Source organism: Buteo buteo, chromosome 7, assembly GCF_964188355.1.
Source record: "Buteo buteo chromosome 7, bButBut1.hap1.1, whole genome shotgun sequence".
NCBI classification, from domain to species: domain Eukaryota; kingdom Metazoa; phylum Chordata; class Aves; order Accipitriformes; family Accipitridae; genus Buteo; species Buteo buteo.
The window spans coordinates 9015540-9032876 of record NC_134177.1 but is presented as its reverse complement, the minus strand read 5'-3'; the positions used below and the strand labels follow the sequence as shown (position 1 = coordinate 9032876).

The 17337-nt window shown below is 44.9% G+C and overlaps 1 protein-coding gene across 8 annotated transcripts in view; it reads right to left on the bottom strand.

Moving 5' to 3' along the window:
- Positions 1 to 1934: 1934 nt before the first annotated feature.
- LOC142032604 (calcium-activated potassium channel subunit beta-2) overlaps positions 1935 to 17337 on the bottom strand; it is a 154688-nt gene continuing 139285 nt past the window's right edge. For 7 of the 8 annotated variants that reach the window (XM_075031417.1, XM_075031416.1, XM_075031419.1 and 4 more), the window contains 3 exons: positions 13065 to 13235; positions 10375 to 10570; positions 1935 to 4115 (listed from right to left, as the gene is read on the bottom strand). In XM_075031417.1, coding sequence (XP_074887518.1) covers positions 3831 to 4115; positions 10375 to 10570; positions 13065 to 13235 — 652 coding nt within the window. In that variant the 3' untranslated portion in view covers positions 1935 to 3830. The remainder of the gene's footprint in view (positions 4116 to 10374; positions 10571 to 13064; positions 13236 to 17337) is intronic. The other variant, XM_075031420.1, reaches the window with a different exon arrangement.

Below are 17337 nucleotides of genomic sequence, written 5' to 3'. Positions count from 1 at the left end.
TTTGGGACTTCTTTCCCTTTTTGTCCCTCAGGTTTGAAATCACTGCGTCTTCTCAAGATGGGCAGGCTCTCGTGTTTCCTGAGCCCTCTCTCCTTTCTGTATTCACCTCAAACTCATGCTGGAGCTGGGTACGTTTGCACTCTGGGTACATTTTGTGAGATAAAGTGGCGTCTCCTCAATTAGAAAAGCTAAACCAAAATAAGCTCTCCGTTGTCCTAGCTGGTGACATTTAGTAAGTCTGCTGCAAGGTGCCAAGTTTCAGAGTATTACGGCAGGGATGTTCACACTTCAGCTTCAGATTTAGATGTTCCAGAATAGAAATAAGACCTGACATAAATAATCTAATTAAGAAAATCACAACTATTAAAAGGCCATGTGAATTTGGCACCTGGAATACTTACGCATGTTTTAAATCCCACAGGGGTGCCTCTCATAAGCTCATAATGCCTGTGAATACTGCACCATCATTTTCATATTGCACTTTTACATGCCAGAGTTTTGCAGCACTTGTCATTCCCTGCTGTCCCAAATGCCCAGCTGGGACATCAAGAGGTGAAATGTTTGTGCTGGGAAGAGTCAGGACCAGTCAGAAACAGTGTAGATTTACTTGATTGCTGAATTTCACTACCATGTATTTCTCATTCATTTGAGCTGCCTACAGGAACATCAGTTCCTTTTGCAGGGAATAAACATGATATCAGAATGGAGGTAGAGAAAGAAATAGCGAACATCCCCACTGAAACGCAACCTCTGTTTGGGGCAGCAGGAGTTGTCAAAAATTGTGTTTGCAATGTTAACGCTTCAGTAGGGGGTTAACTGTGCTAGCGATCAGACTGATAATTCCCTTTAAAATTATTGTTTTACCTCACTCCAATTACTCAAGTTGTTTTGCTATCCCACAGATCTCTCCGTTAATGTCAACAAAATGATTATAGACTGCAACAGCGTCAAGATGTTTCACCCACAGGAGCGCTGGTGAAATGTTTATGGCGCAACGTGTTGAAAGCAGCATTTGATGTGTAAATGTCAGGAACAATCAGCTTTCCTGTCACCAGAACCAAAATACACAAATACAGGCACCGAAAATGTCACATGCACAGCCAAAGAGCTACTTTATCACAGGCCATGTAAATCGTCATGTAAATGGCCAAGATCAGTGTCGGAAATGGTGTGAAAAAGCCACCGCAGCCCTTTGCTGGCCATGCTGTGCACTATTTCTGATTTGTGAATCGCGATCGACAGCGTGGTCCTTCCTTCGGCATCGATGAGTGAGCTGATGGTGGGGAGATGGATGAGGGACAAGGGAGGATGGCGACACCAAACACAGATCAAACCTCTCTGCTTGAGGGGAAATCAACTTTATAAAGGATGAAGATCCACCCTGGGACCCACCTGGAATATCTAGAAGTGGGTCAGGGTGCCTCCTCGTCTGTGTGGCTCCTGGGCCCTCACCTAGATCCCTCCCTTTTCGGCAAAACCTGCACAATAAGGTTTTGTAACAACGATGAGCATCTGCAGCCCGGAGCCCCTCGTGTCATGGGGACCAGGCAACGAATCCCGGTGTCGCCGCGTGGCGGTACCGCCAAAACTACGACAGTCCCGTGCCTGTGCAGCGGAGCAGCGGGGTTCTGCGCCAGCGGGGCCGGGGTCCCCCGTCTCCATCCCCCCATCCACGCTGGCACCAGGGGTAAGTCACGTTTTCTGCTGCCGGTCGGGTGGTTGAATAAAAGTTGCTGGCAGTCCACTAAAGACTTTGCGACTCCAGTCCCACTGATGCCGAGGGTGCCCAGATCCACTGACAGTGGTTTCTGTGAATCCCACAGATTGATTAAACCCACATTTTTGCAAATAAACCTTTATGAATTTTCTGTTGCATCAGCATTCCTCATTTCTTGGTAATAGAAGCTACAAAGAAAAGTCTGATGAAACAAGTCAGATCTGAAGGCAGAAGATATTGAAATCTGAAAGATTTAATTTAATATTTTATTACATATTTTTGGAGCCCTCATTATACCCCCACCCTCCAAGAATTTATTTACCTAAAGAAAATTATACTACTGATTACAAGATTGCAGGTTCATTTTCACTTCTGAGAACTCATTTCTTTTACAGCTCACATTACACTTGCATGACTTGTAAAGTTTTGTAATATCTTGAAATTTTTAATGTTACATTGCAGAAAGGTACTTACATATAGATGAACTAGGCAGAATACTTGCTTTGCAGTCTTTTTGAGGGGGGAAAAAAGTTAGTTTCTTGGTTTGAATAGGCCTGTAAATGGTTTCTTTGAGCTATCGGATAGTGAGTTCACAGGGTGCTCACAGGAGCTGCCTTGCGTTTGTCCTTCAGGCTGAGTGCAAAGTGAGAAACTGCGAGAGGTGTCTTTAAAACATAACATAAGAAGGAATGCTTTCTATAGGAGAATAAAAATAAATTATGCAGAAATTGTGACTATAGTGTGCATGAAATTATACTGGCAAGGTTCCCCGTGGTAAATATTTGACAGATAGGACAATATCTTAGTCAGAATCTCAGTTTTTCCAATAAATCATTGCACTTGGGCCTTTTAAATCATAATTCACGTCAGCCAGCACTGCACACTGAGTTAAGGTCAGAAGAGATTTCCAGATGTGTTGTGATGATTATCTAACTATTCAGTTAACAGAGCCATAGTATTGCATGAAATTTTTGTCAATTCTGATGTCACAGCAACAGAGACCTTTGACTGAAACAACATCATGAATATTGGATAAGATCCTGCAGTGCTGCTCCTCCATGTTATGTTATTATTCAAGGATGAAGGTTATAAATACATGAGTGATACTGTACACTTTCCAGTTGGTAAAAACAAAGAACCCTCCCCCCATAATCAAGTTCCAATACACAACTAGATATAATATAGCTTTTTCTTTATATATATCTGTATATATATCAAGTAAAAAAATCTAAAATAGTTGGAAGTAAAAAATGAAAAAATAGCTGATTGTGTTATTTTTTCTTTACAGTGATATGGTAGCAAATACAAGACAAATGAGTAATAAACCTTTACATAAGGTGTTCTGGTCCCATCTCCATCAACAGGGCTCAGACTAGAATAGAAAATGGAACAAGGTGATTTTTGTTTTTTTGGCTACAGCTTCTGCAAGTGACAAAGATGATATTGATAAGACAGAAGGAAATTATAGCACTAAATAAAATAAAACTCCAAAGTGTTTTCCAAAAGACCTTAAACACCATAGGGTAAAATTTACTTCTGAACAGGGGGAGCAAACACAAAGCATCACCAAGTCCTGGAAATACCGTATGCTTATTCTGGCCTCAAAACATGACTCTTTTGTGCCATCTTACCATAAAAAAACCCCCTATCAATGCTTTCTTTCCTCCCCCCCCCCAATAATAAAAAAGCAAAGCCACAAATCCATCGAATGGACCGAGCCAGACATGAGACCTCAGTGATGCACAAGTGGTTGGCTGCCCAATGTCCAGCAGTGAATTTCCCCCAGAATCCTTTACACTGAAAGTGTCAATTGATTAAGCTTGGCAAATGGTCGCACTGAGCCCTATGTTGGCCATACAAAAGAAAGAAGTACTAGTCTCAGCATAAAACAAGATCATATAGACAGTCAACACAAAACAGTATTTTTTTCCAGTTGTCTGCATAATAATAACATCATGTTTGCATATAGAACAGCTTTTGCATTATTGCTCTACTTATAAGAATATAGTAAGGAACTTATAACAGACTTGCACATTACAAACTTAAGGTTCTTTGGTGAAGAATGAGAAAACAGTATTTTCGTTGTAATTAAATCTCAGAGAAGTTTTTGTTTTTATCTGTTGATCCTTTGGATTCTCTCACAGAGGAGGGAAAGGTATTGAGTCAGCTTTACCATCGCGACGATGGCGACCCCGCCGATCATCATGCAGGTGGGCCAGAAGAGGGAGTGGAACAGCACGTTGGAGCTGTACAGTTTGGTTAATATCACGTTCTTCTGAGTGCCTTCGGGGTCGTAGAAGCAGGAGAAGCGTTGGTACTTTCTGAAGTTTTCCATCACTACGTTCACCAGAGACATGGATTCCTCATAATTCTTGCCGCACTTGGGTATGTATGAACACTGGGAAGAAATTAGAGGGAGAAAAATGTATCTCCAAACCGGGTACAATGTCTGTTTTCAGGTAGCAAGCAGGAAAATCTCAAGATGATTATGCTTTTCATAATAGGAGTGGAATACTATTAAGCTAGTAATAAATTTATCAAAGACAAAACTCAATATTTTGCACATCTACAGAATTTCCCATTGGAGAACCTCCAAGTGCTATACAAACATTAATGCTTTAATCTGCACAGCGGCCTTTTGAGATAGGTGAATATATTATTATTGCTAATTTACACATGCAAAAATGGAACTGATGAAGTACCTCTTCATCTTAAGTGGCGTGCATATGCTCACAGTTAGATGAGTAATTGACTCTCTGTAAATACAAATCGGTAGTTTAGATCTCACTTGGATCAGATCAAAGTGATCGTAGCGGGCACAGGAGTTCACTCACAGACGAGGAGGCTGACGAGAGACCTTTATACAAACTTTCCTGTGGAATTTGTAATTTTACAAGGGGTAACGCCTCGATTAGGGACAAATAGGAGAAAACACAGTTTTCCTGCTGACAGCCCAGAAGCCTTTCATTCGACCTCTAGCTGAAGATCAGGCTGGCTACCAGGGCGGCTCTTAGTCTTAGTTTTGCTCTTGACCCCAGCGTAATTCCAACACTTCCTTATCTCTGAAGATGCTGCTTGCATTTCAGTCTCAGACACAATGAAAAGAAGATTTGGGAGTGGCTCTACCTAACACCTTTTCAACCTAGCATTCCCAAAGAATATAAAAGACAAGTTAATTAAAAAACTAACTTATGGAGTCCATGCATTGAAGATATTCCATGGAACACGCAGGACAGTGGCCCTGGGTTGAGATGACCATTCCCTGCAAAGAGCTAGTGTGGGCTGGTGAGGCGGTGGGCTGACACATAAGGATTGAGGCCACATCTGGATTTTGACCTGAATTTGCTGCTGCTGGTCTGGAAGAGGATTGATGGGAGCAGCCCAGGGCCCCTAACTCCCTCCTGTCTTCCAGACACTTAAGCCCCTCCACACCTGAAGATTTTCCACACCTGCACAGGATTTTGATTAAATTCTCTAGCTAGGCAAGAACTGCTTCAGGAAGCGGGGGGAAATCTGCTGCTTAACTTCTCATTGAATGTGGACGGGGGGACCCAGAAGGTCAGCACTGCCTCGCAGTTACGGGGTGGTCGTGGGTCCCCGTCATGCTCCCTGCCTGCCCAGCTGAACCTGCTTGTCCGGGGTGAGCACCTAAAGTAGCTCTAGATAATTTAATGACAGAAAGTGAGTTTTGCAAAGGAAAAAAGGGAGTTTGATTAAAATAATGTGATCCATGGGTTTTGATTATTATTATTGTTTTAATGTATATACTTTATAAATGTTCCTCCGTTCTTTTTCATGACTATGCTGTGACTTTTTTGTAACATACTGCGACAAATCTCTAGTCCTAATAATGATCAAAGGATTAACCTCATAACAGGATTTGATTGATTCATTGGCAAGTTTATTAGCACAGAATATGATTTGAAGCGCGGCAGAAAGATTGTCTGGCTCTAGCAGACTGGAGCATTAAGGGTAGAGCATGGCAGCACTGCCATTATGAATATTTCATAGAGCTCTAGAAATTAGAGATGGAAAATATCAGAGCAGTAATATCTCATCCATTTTCCTGCTGGTGCCAGTCTGCTCCCTCCAGGATATTCCCTTGCACTCTGCCTATCTTTGTCTTAAATGTCCAAAGCCACAAGCTCTCTTCAGTGCCTATGACTCTTTAATAGATCATAATCTAATATGTAGAGGAAATTTCTCAGTGAAGTGTACCTCATTTTCATTTACTAAGTTCTGTGCTATCGCTGTTGTAACAGCAGTATTTCCAGCTCAGATTTTTTTTTTTTTCTTGGATATTTAGTGCTATACATTTTTGTTTCTTGAAGTTTCTTGAAGTATCCTGAGGGAGGAGATTAAATGAGGACTTGGCCACTCTTGCCAAAGTCCAGCCCTTCCCCCTTGACAGAAAACAGCAGGCATGTAAAAGCCCTAATGATGACGGATTCCTGGACTCAAAGTCTGCGGAAGAGTCCCAAGAGTGCAGTGGAGGGAGGTCCGACTTCCTTCAAGTCCGACTATTTTCCAAGCATTTCCAGAGGAGACCTGATGCTGAAGCAGAACTTGAGCTGTTGCCTCCTCCACCTGATGGCACAGAGCCACCAGCCTGTGGTTGGGCTGCCCGTGCCAAGAGGGTCTGACAGCATGAAGCTGTGAAATGCAGTTGTGCAAGGGAGGTTGATTTACTTTGCCTCCCAGCCAGGCTCCTTGTGCTGAAACCGTCTCCCATGCGCTCTCCAAGACATGGTTGCCCTTTAGTCCATGTGCTATCTGCCTCATTCCAGTCCTCCTGAGCTCCTGGAGGCGTCTTGGCTTCAGCTTTGAGGAGCTCCTCGGCACAAGGACCCTCCGTGTGCATTAAGTCGTGGTTGTGGGGTGCTGCTGGCCTCCTTCCATGCCTCGGCTTCCCCAGCGAGATCCCAGGGATAGCGGAGGGCCGGCTCTGCTGTGCTGGTGTCCGCAGTGTTGTAAGGGTGAACAAGTAGGTAGACATGGATAATGGGATGTTTTGATGTTTTCTTTGGTTTGATCTTCATTTAGTTTTCTCCAGTGCCTGGCAGGGAATTTTATACCCACAATTGTTATGCTGTACCTATGAATGTAGACTACTAAATCTATGCTGTTTTATTATAACTCTGCATTGTCAAACACTTAGAAATCTGCAAATCTGAAAGTAAACAATGTCTGGCTCTCTACCTCAAGTGAGGATTCTGTGATACAACGTGAGAAAAGTGGTTCTTGTGTTACTTGCAATCTGATCACAAGAAGAACATACTAGACAGTTACAAAGACAACTGGTTATTACATTTCCAGCTCTACTTTCCTAATTTAAAGGATTGGGTAGGTAGCTTGTATGAACTACCTCTGGACAAGTCCAGTCCAATGCCCTGATCAGTGCAGAATTGCTCAGGAACTTGTCCAGTCAAGTTATGAATATCTCCAAGGATGGAGATCACACAAAATCTCCAGGCAAGCTGGAGGCAGCTTCATTTAAATCAAGGACGTTACATTGAAAACGCTGTTGCCAGAAAAGCCCCCAGTTCAGGCTGGGCAGCGAACATGTCTTTACATCTCTTTTGGAGAGTGCAACAGGTTTGATCCAAGGGCTGGAGGAGAAGCTTTGTGTCTGCTTTGGCCTGATATTGATTCTTGCAGACTGAATTCTCCAGTCTCAGCCCAGAAATGGGTCTGCTGGGAGCCGCAGCGGAACATTGCTGCTCCCCCACCGCAGCAGGTAAACTCCTGCCCGGGTTATAAATACCTGAACCTTCAGCAGAAACCATGAGATGCCCCATCATTACTGAGTCTCAGGCAGTTATAGCTGGCATAACGGTGATTCTGGTGATTAAATCCTGCTTGTTGTCTCACTTATGGAGCATGGGTATAAATCAGCAGTAGCTCCGATGACATGAAAAGAATCAAAATGATATAGTGTGAGATCGAAATGGGGCCTCTAGAATTGCTTTAACTACCGCAGCCCTTCCTCAGGGTGACAGCCTGGCTCCGTGGTCGAGGCACGAGGGGACGCTGGCCAATTTACCTCTCGCAGAGGCTATTACAGCTTCCTCTGACAGCTGAGGGAGGAAAGTGTAGCCATGAAGCATTTAAGCCGCTATGGTTGTAGTATTGACAAGGGGCTGGGCTTGTCCTAAAGGCTAGAGATAAAGTATGCACAGTGAGAGCAATGAAAAGCCGTGAAAAATCTCGTGCGCTTTCCTGGGAAAGACTCGACCAGCTCGACTGGTATCGACTTACTTCCCACTGATTCCCACCGGAGACTGGCAGCAGCACGCCGTAGATGTCAATATAAATTGCACCTACTGCTTACTGCACCTCGTGGGCCGACAGCCAGGTTAGACAGCAAGTCTCCTAGATTAATCATTATTTAAAATCAAAGTGCATTTTGCTCCATCCGCGCTAGCTGGCGGGGAGAGGAGAGAGACGGGCTCCAGATGCTGCTCTGCGTGCGCAGCGGTGCTCAGCGAGGCAGGGAGCTCGGGGGGGGATGCGGACCTTTTGAAGGTCACTGGCGTTGGCCTCGGAGGGTAAGCATCACGTTCTGCAATGACCCCAGTAATGTCAGGGCTCAGTGAGCCAGGGACGGCTTTTTTTTCTTTTGTTTATTTGGCAAGGAGAAAGGTAGGAAACGCAGACCTGAGTAGGTGGATGGAGAGAGACAGCACCCAGCTGGAGCAGCACAAACTCAGCCGTGCTCAGGGCTGCTCCCTCGGGGACGGGGAACGCCTGTCCGGGGACCTGGGGTGGGTTGTGCTGATCCCAGCTTGGGCTCTCCGCTGGTCCTCACCAGGCACAAGAAGCCAGGTATTTTATAGGCATCGCAAACTTCCGTTCAAAACTGTGTTTGGATTCAGGTCACATAGCCAGCAGCATGTCAGGAAAACCTGGGAATCCTCCCGAGAGCAGAGCTTAACCTGTAAAACAACCTTGGCCTGGAGAAGTATTAACTATGCCTACATTAAATTAAGAGGAGGCGGCATCTGGGAGAATTTCGAAGTCCATTTCAGCAAGCAAAAATCATCAATAACAGAATGTGGAGATTTATGCTGAATCTCTTGATTTATTTGAATCCAGTGGAGCACAGAGACCGATCTGATCTGTCTTAATCAAATTGCGGCATGACTTTCACTGGGTTTTGCTTCTGCCCCAGCAGAAAGTGGGGTCTGTCCTGCTGCAGACTTCATGAACGGCGAGTGCCTCCTCTCTGCACCGACGCCGAACCGGAGGGGAAGATGCGGGCACTCTTCTCCGTTTCACACTTCACATCCAGAGGACTTCGTCTCTCAGCCACAGGAGCTAATTATCCAGCAGAATAACCGGCCCGGTGCAACCACGCCGTGCTTTGACTAATTTTAATATCGCTTCATCTTAATATGCAGAAGTAATTTGGTCTACTGAACTGCTGCCATAAATAGAAACACAATAGGTTACGTTGTCAGCTGCCTGAACCGGGCCTCTGCTGTTACGGGCTGCGCTTTGCCAAGCGCCCATAGTTTGGGGTTCAGTGACCTTGGATAACTAAGTAGTTAATGCAAATCCAGCACTTGTAAGTCTAATGACTTAGCTGCATCCCTGCTCGCTACGGCTTGCAGTCTGAGGTACCCAGGCACTGTAGATATGAAGAAACGCAGGTAGGGAGAGGGACGTTTCTTAGTCCAGTCCTGCCTTGCTATGTGGAGGGAGCAAAGAGCGACCTGCGCCGAGGCGGTCGCCTGCCCGGGTGTGATGCACAGCGCTGCGTCGCTGGCGGGGAGATGCCTTCTGTGCATCTGCTGCGTTCATTACAGCCTCCAGACAGGAGCTGTTTCCATCCCACCTGGATGGAGTTATGCTGGATTTTGTACTCGCTGAAGCAGAGAGAAGAATTCTTCTGCAGATTTGTTAAAAATCGTTTTTTTGGTTCAATGTGTGAAATGAAGTTGTGCAAGAAAGATGGGCTGACTGACTCCTTAGCTTATAGGTGCCCCAAAGCCAGGCCTTTTATTTTTATGCTTCTGCTTTTATCTTGAGAGTCCCTGCTCAGCGAACTTTCAGCATCTTTGCACCATCCACAGGGGTAAGTGCTGTGCCTTGACCCCCGCGGCACAGCTGACCTCCGTGGAGATGCTCAGGGCGCAGAGTTTGTCACCAGCGGTCGAGATGGGGACATGCCGCTGTTAGACGCGGGGCTCTCGTCTCTCCCCGTCACCTTGCCTGCCCTCACAGTAGTAAAGCCGTTTCTATTCTCACCACCGCTGATGCTCCGTGCACATCGCTAGGGGTGTTCGCTCTCATGCAGAGCCATACCCGGGTGGGAAGTGACTTGTCCACAGCTGCACAAGAATATCAATGTGACGAGTGCTCAGCGCTAGCCTGTGCCCGTAAAGCACTTGCAAAGGAGGAGGGAGGCTCCAGCCGCCGGGGACACCAGCCCGTGTGGGACGAGCTGCGCTCCCTGCATGGGATGGGGGTGGAAAACTGCCCCCTTCAGAGGTGTGAGCTCAGTTCGTGCGCTGATTTCTGCTTTCTCTGCTCCGTACTTACCGGTGAAGCAGGAGCTGGAAGCCTTATATTACTTTAAAGCAAAGAATGGGTATAACAAGGTGAGTAACCCTCCAGAAACCCATTTAGGAAGAAATTTGATTCTGTGCTCCTACCTCAGAATTAATTTTCATTGTTTCCTCAGTGTGGTAGAGCAGAAGCTTCTGGCCAGAAGAGGTAAGATTAACGTACACCTGGAGGCAGGGGTACTGAGAGATTTTCCAGCAGTCTGGACCACAGCTAAATGAGCAGTTGAAGGTTTCTGTGATGGATGCATTGAGAAGCGAGCACTGAGCCTCTTCTGTCCAGACGCTGAGTAGGGAAAAAAGAGACATAAGAGCATGGTGAGAATGGGCAATAAGCACTAAATGCAGCTCAGGCTTTCTGTCAGCGATATACTGGGGGCATCTTGTAGGAGATGGCACATGTTGCAGGGCTTTGAGCAAAGACCGGGCTTTCTCACATCACACATCGCACACCATGTATTGTTCTATAGTACCCAAAGTTTGTGCTTTGGGCACAAAAATACCTGTTTCACTTATCTCTATGTATAAATGAAAAGGAAACTGGAACTTTTAGTCTGGAGGAGGTATATTTGAAACCAAAGGGGGTCAGCAGAGATATCAGAGAAGAAAACTGAGCAGCTTGCCCTGGGGAGAGCACAACACACGCAGTGCTGCGTGACAGGACACCCTGGACCAAGACTTGATGGTTAATCACCAAGTCCAGTTCAATTTAGAGTGAAGGCTGGCAGGACAACTTTGAATTACCAGGGTACTTATATTCATATTCATGAAGAGACAGTAACACGCAAGTGGTACTGCATGCAAGTCTACCTGTGGAAAGGCTTTTTCTAGTGGCAGCTTGCTCGGTTTTCTGTAAGTTAAGTCAGCGGTTGTAATCATTCTGGAGGATTTCAGCTTGTCTCCAATTCACCAGAGGCTAAAACTGGAACGATGGAGCCTGGGTGTGCACTGGCAATGTTCACTTGGGTTTCTCGCATATATTTAAAAATCTACAGCTGTATTTTCCTTAGGGACGTGAGCAGTGGGAAGGGGAGACCGAGGACTCTGAAAATCCCTCCACGGGCTGGGGGAAGGTTTCGCCCCAGAGCTCCCCTCTAGCCCCGCTCAGCCCCTCGGCTCACACCCAGCGCGGCCGTCCTGCCGCTCGCCGTGAGTGGGCTGAGGGTCTGCTTGCCCCTTGCCAAACCTACAAAAGGCTTTACACGGTAAGTGATATCAAAGATTTCTGACTAATTCTCTTGGTATTTTACTTTGGCAGTAATTCTGCTTGTATATTCCATTTTATATTTATATTAAATTATGCTATGATTTCTGGGGGGAAATCAAGTGAAAGGATTTTTTTCCCTCTCTCCCAGGCAGTATTTTGTTGGAGGGTTATTGCCGTCTGTAAAGGAGAACAACCTCTAAGGAGATCTGGCTGTGCGAAGAGAAGTGACAGCGAAGACTCCTGGGTTGTCTTCTTCTCACTTTCACCTTTCTGACTGCTGTTTTATTCATGCATGGAGGTAATAAAGTAACACCTACCTACAACAGACTTGTGAAGATGGAATATTGGATACTTTGTAGGTGCTTTGATATCTTCTGGCAATTTTTCACAGTTTGTAAGGTAAATCCTCTCTTTCCACATGAGCAATTTTGACCTTAGCAGCCTCTGCAATTGACCCTGATATTGCTGAAAGGTCTGGGAGAGCAATTTGGAAAAGCAAATGCTCTTGGATACTTAACAGGTCTTGATCTCTGTTTTCAAAATCTAAACTTTGCCTGGATTTAAAAAGGGACAAATGCCTTTATGACACAAATAAGATGCTGCAAATCAGTACAGTTCATCCTCAGACACCGCTACTTTTTCAATATCGTTGCAGGGTCGAGAAGGAATATTTTCCTGCAGGTGCATCAATATAATTGAGGATGTTCATACCAGTTTGTACATGCCTAAAGAAGAAGCCCGTGGTGGATAAGCCAAAAATGTGCCAGGTATTGGCCGCTGCCCCAGGGTGGTTTTGGGCATGACAGACTAATGTTTTGATCCCCAGTTACACATTTTTCATTCTCCTAACTCCACCGATCAGGGCAGAAAAAAACATTGCTGACAGTCTTATTACAGTCTGGGCTGGATTTTATACAGGGCTAGTACTTGAAAACTGATTTCAAATGCTGCTAATGAATCACAGGCCAAACTTTCTGCTCTGTGGCAGAGAAGAAAGTCAGAGAAGGCCTCAGAAAAATTAAGCACAGTGCAGTAATGATGAAAGATGATCTTTCACTTTCAGCAAATTAGTATATTTCAGGAGGATTTCACTTGTTAAAATGAAAGTAATAACCTACACGGAAAACTACATGCTGCAAAGCAGCTTGATTTCTTTCCCAAATTAATTCTCTGTTCTTCATTTGAAAGTGCGTTGTTTCTTGAGTCTGCTAAATGTTTTTGCTGTTTTCTCCTGAGTTTGGACTTTGTAGCAGCAGCCCGTGAGGGGCTTACAGGGTTCAGCAGACTGCCAACCAGCTGATATGGATATTACACTGGTGTTAAACTGTGGCAAGTCTAAAGATGAAGATTTTGTCAAACAGGGATCTAATTCTTCCCTCACTTGTGCCGGTGTTACTCAACTTGCTTTCACTGTAGTTATGCCTGATTTATACTGGGGTAAGGAAGTGCAGAATCAGACCTATGTTGACCAAAGGAAAAATTGTAAAACTTTAATCAAAAGCGTCAAACGAATAAGCCATGCGAAGACAGTGAAGCAGAGAGTGTGAGATCAGGGTAACCATCATGAAATTACCTTTGCATGTAGGACCGCAGCAGGGTGATTCCCAGGAGAAAGTACATCATGATAGAGCACACCATCATGGCCAGCCCGAGGAGTATGGCCCGGTCTTCTCCGGCTTTTAGGGCTGTGACTGTTTTCCTTTTGTCCAGTAGATCGTGATCCCTGATTTTTTGGTAAATATTTCTGAGGTTGAAAATAATACATTCTTATGTGAAGTTCATATTTAACCAATGAAGCCTCTACAGGGTGGGTAGTTCCACCTCCATACCCATCTCATGGGAGAGAAAGGCTTAAGGGTCCTCGGGTGTCCTTTTTCATCGGATTCACTCTGACCTGGTGGAAACTTATTCATCTCCAAAATAAATTCCAGCCATTTTTGAAAAGGTAAAAACCTCTTACAGCAAATATAAAGATTAGACTCTTGTGCCAGCTCAGTAAATCCTTCTTTGGTACAGCTTAATTGGTTCAGTTGAATTATACCGTAGGTGAATTTGACCCGTCAATGCCACCTTAGGCCAACAGAAGATGTTTAGGTATATGAGGCGTCTTTTCTTCAGTTGAATATGGTAACAGGTCTTGTGTTACCATATGTAGAAAATAGCCTGAAGAAAGCCCTCATTAAAATTATCTGAAAGGACCACTTTCTTTTTTTGATTCCCTACAGGCTAGTGGTTTGGGTAATTTTCCGCCCCAAGTGTGACTCAAAGCTCGTGAAACACTGTGGGGATTTTGCAATTGATTTCTGTAGGTTTTTTGATTGGGAGCTTATTTACTTTATTTATAAAGGAAGCCCAGTTACTCATTACAGTGAAAACCCTCACAGAAAATTATCCACCAGAGCTATTTGTTCTGGGATTAAAAAAAAAAAAGAAGCTACAACAAACCATTCCCCCTTCAGCAGAGAGTCCTTTGCATTTTCTAACCATAAGTCCTTCTTTCATCTCCAAGCCTTTGATGATTCAATGGGTCATGAGGACACAATGGTGAAGAAGGAAATATTTGAGTACATTTCAAACACACTCAAACTTTGTGGGTTTAAAATGTACTTACAGACCTGAGGCTGGTCAAAATCTCCTGTGTTTTCTGTTACGGTTCTTTTGAATCATCCAGGCAGCACCCGAAGCATGTGAACCGCACACTTCTGAGCCCTGGCACCACCATAACATGGACATAGCAGTACACGTGGAAGAAGTTCCTCTTCTACTGTCTGCAAAATGGCAGGTGAGCAACATCAACATCACTTTGGGCTCTAGCAAACCCACCACTCATTTAAGCTGAAACCACCAAGTTTCACTCAACCTTGGAAAAAAGCACTGTGTCAGACCAACCATATAACTTACATTCATTAATAGGGACAAAGAAATAGAGTTAAGACAGATGTAAAATTATACATAAACACAGTAGAAAAAAGAAAATAGGTTTAATCATAAACTCCCCAAAACTGGAATTAAATTTGTGTTCAGATGATGAGTCATAGTCAGGAAAAGCACATATGGTGTGGGATTTTATAGCAAAAATCTTGCTTAGGTGGTACTGCAGTCAATAGTCTCCCATACCTAAGACCCCTTGAGGTTTCTTCATCCAACTGTAATTTACATCTTTAGATGTCCATGGTTTCTCTTCAAAACCATCCTTTAAGTCTTGTCAATGTTTTCCTAGTTGGAAATGAAATGGTAATTCAGCCTGTCAAAATTTTCTCTGATGTTGGGGAGAAAAAATATATTGTCAACTGGCAGATGCAATTGCCTTCAAAGAAGTAATGTAGAGTAATAATCTAATGTTACTTTTCTATTATTATTTATCAAACTGTATTTAACTCTGAGAGCTGCTATTAGGATTTGCATTGCTCCCAAATGGAAGCAGGCAGGAAGGCAGAGATTGTCATGCAGTTCCAGCACATTAACTGATCACACAGCATAACTTATGTCAGCGTGTAGACATAAAACAGACGCAGTGCAATCACTCACTAATGTCATCAGAGCAGCTAGGACATAAAAGGGATACAAATGGACAATTTAAAAACAAATAGCTAATTGAGAATGGTTACAAATACTTCCCATGTGGCCTTGAGCCAAGAAACGTGCAATGAGAGGTAAAAAAAAAAAGGACGGACTGAAGGGTATGTTGTAGAAAAGATCTATCTGGCAGGTGACTGGCAAAGGGGACGGTGTATGGTGACTGCCTGCCAGGCGGATCTCCCACACTTGCCTGCCACCGCAAATAAAGCTAAATGAAACTCTGCCTCAGGGGGCATGCTCGGAGCAGTTGTTCGGTTGCTCTTTTGCAAATATTTATTATTCAAAGCCCTGAACAACAGGGAAGTGGTAGCCTGGTGCACCTTACCGAGGACTTTTTTCTCCTGAATCCCTGCCAGGAGTCAGTCTGGTAACACAGGCATGGCACGTGCCAACGTGTGACGCACCGGTCCTGCCGCAGCCCGGGAGACACGCTGAGTAACCGTCCATCCTCCTCCTCCTCCTCCTCCTCCTCCTCCCCACTCCTGCCTGCACCGGGGAGGTGCCCATTTTCTCTGTATGATACTGGGAACATCTGCTATCACCAGACCTCACATTTTTGCCCCTGAGAGCCCTGTTTTGGGGGGACACGATACGTTGCACACAATATTTTGCCACTAAGAGAGCAGCCTCAGCATGTCTTTAGCTGGAGCGGCGGCAGTGGCCTGCACGCGTGCGTGTGCTGCTCCGTGGCGGGGAATTTGTGTACGTGTGAACTTTTGGCACAGCCTGGGGACCTCTTTCTGCTTGGTGAGCTGGAAGAGTGCCGTGCTTAGCTGGCTGATTTTGGATCCCTGGGCTGCACAGCCACAATTAGCTGACTGCTGCGGTGTATGTAAGTACAGATCACTGCATACCAGACACTAGGTCATCTAGATGATTCTCTCTAATACTGTGATAACTTCCCAAATACGACACCGAGGGGGGCTGTTTGTTTTTAAAGAAGTCCCAGCTGTCAGAACATGGGGTCTTTCTGCCCTGTGCAAAGACATTTAATAGAAAGCAAGCCTCCAAGGACAAAAGGTCTTTGCTCCCTTGATCATTTCCAGACTGAAGTTCTCCTCTGCTAAATCTCCATGTTTCTTTTGCCAAATTGCTCAGAGGACAGGGGCTGGCTGCTCTACCCGGGCTCAGCTGCCAGAGAGGAAATCTCGGCCATGACTGTGCCTGCTGGGGACAGAGCAGAGGTTTCCCTCTCCGTATCTCTGTGCACAGCAGCAGCACGGGGATCCCTCTGCAACGTGGTCAGCAGCTCCTTACAGATCTCCAGAGGAAGGTTTAGGGAGGACCTGTGTGATGAAATTAGGCGGCCCAGGTTATGTTAGCCTGAACATGAGATGGCCAAGGAGAGTTACAAAGCTGGTCTGAGCCTACTGGCCTTAATAAAGAAGTCCTACATCTTCTGTAGAGTTGCCCATATTTGCTGCAGCCAAGACCTTTATCTGCCATCATGAGGTACGTGACCTTTTAGCACTCGCTTATGTGAAGGACGAGACATATCAACTTGCTCTGTGCTCTGCTGGCACAGGACTGATCTACAGCTCCAGGGATGTGATTAGTTTATTGGCATGTGTTAGGAATTGTCCTGTATGCAAAGAGTTTGCAACTGGGCACTGCCACATGGAGCAGGAGAGGCTAAGGTAATGCTGCTTCTGACCCAGTGCAACAGTTCTTATTTCGATCCAAAATGGGTGGATCTAGGAGGTCTGCAAAGGGGATCAGGTTTCCTCACTGGAAATCTAGAATAACCAGGCACCTGCAATTTTTTATATTTTTTTTTAATAAACACAAATTAGCTACCCTCAGATTCCTTCCTTTCCAAATGGACCATCATGTGCTGCTGAGGGAGACGTTGCCTCCTCCAGCACTGCACAGTCACGGGGCTTGTCAGATGGGGATACCTGCCTGCCCGAATTATTCAGAGTGACTTTGAATTCACATTCCCTTCTCTGATATCACAGCTGTTATGCAGATGTCACTCAAATTACCTCATGTTGAGGTGTTTACTGATATCAGAAATCCTTCAATGCAAGGGTGAAAAAGCCCTCCTGTATCCTACCTGCAGAATTCCCAATGCTCAGGGACTTTTCTGCTCAGAAGCCAATTTCTTTACTTTTTTTTTTTTTTTACAGGGTATATTTAGCTGCATCAGCTTTTGTTATTAGAGCTATGGCAACAGGAAATCTCATTGGAGCTCTCTCAGTGGTGGTTGTAGGATGCCTATCGATATGAACAGATTTTGTTCACTCAATTTCTTCCCTCTTCCCCAC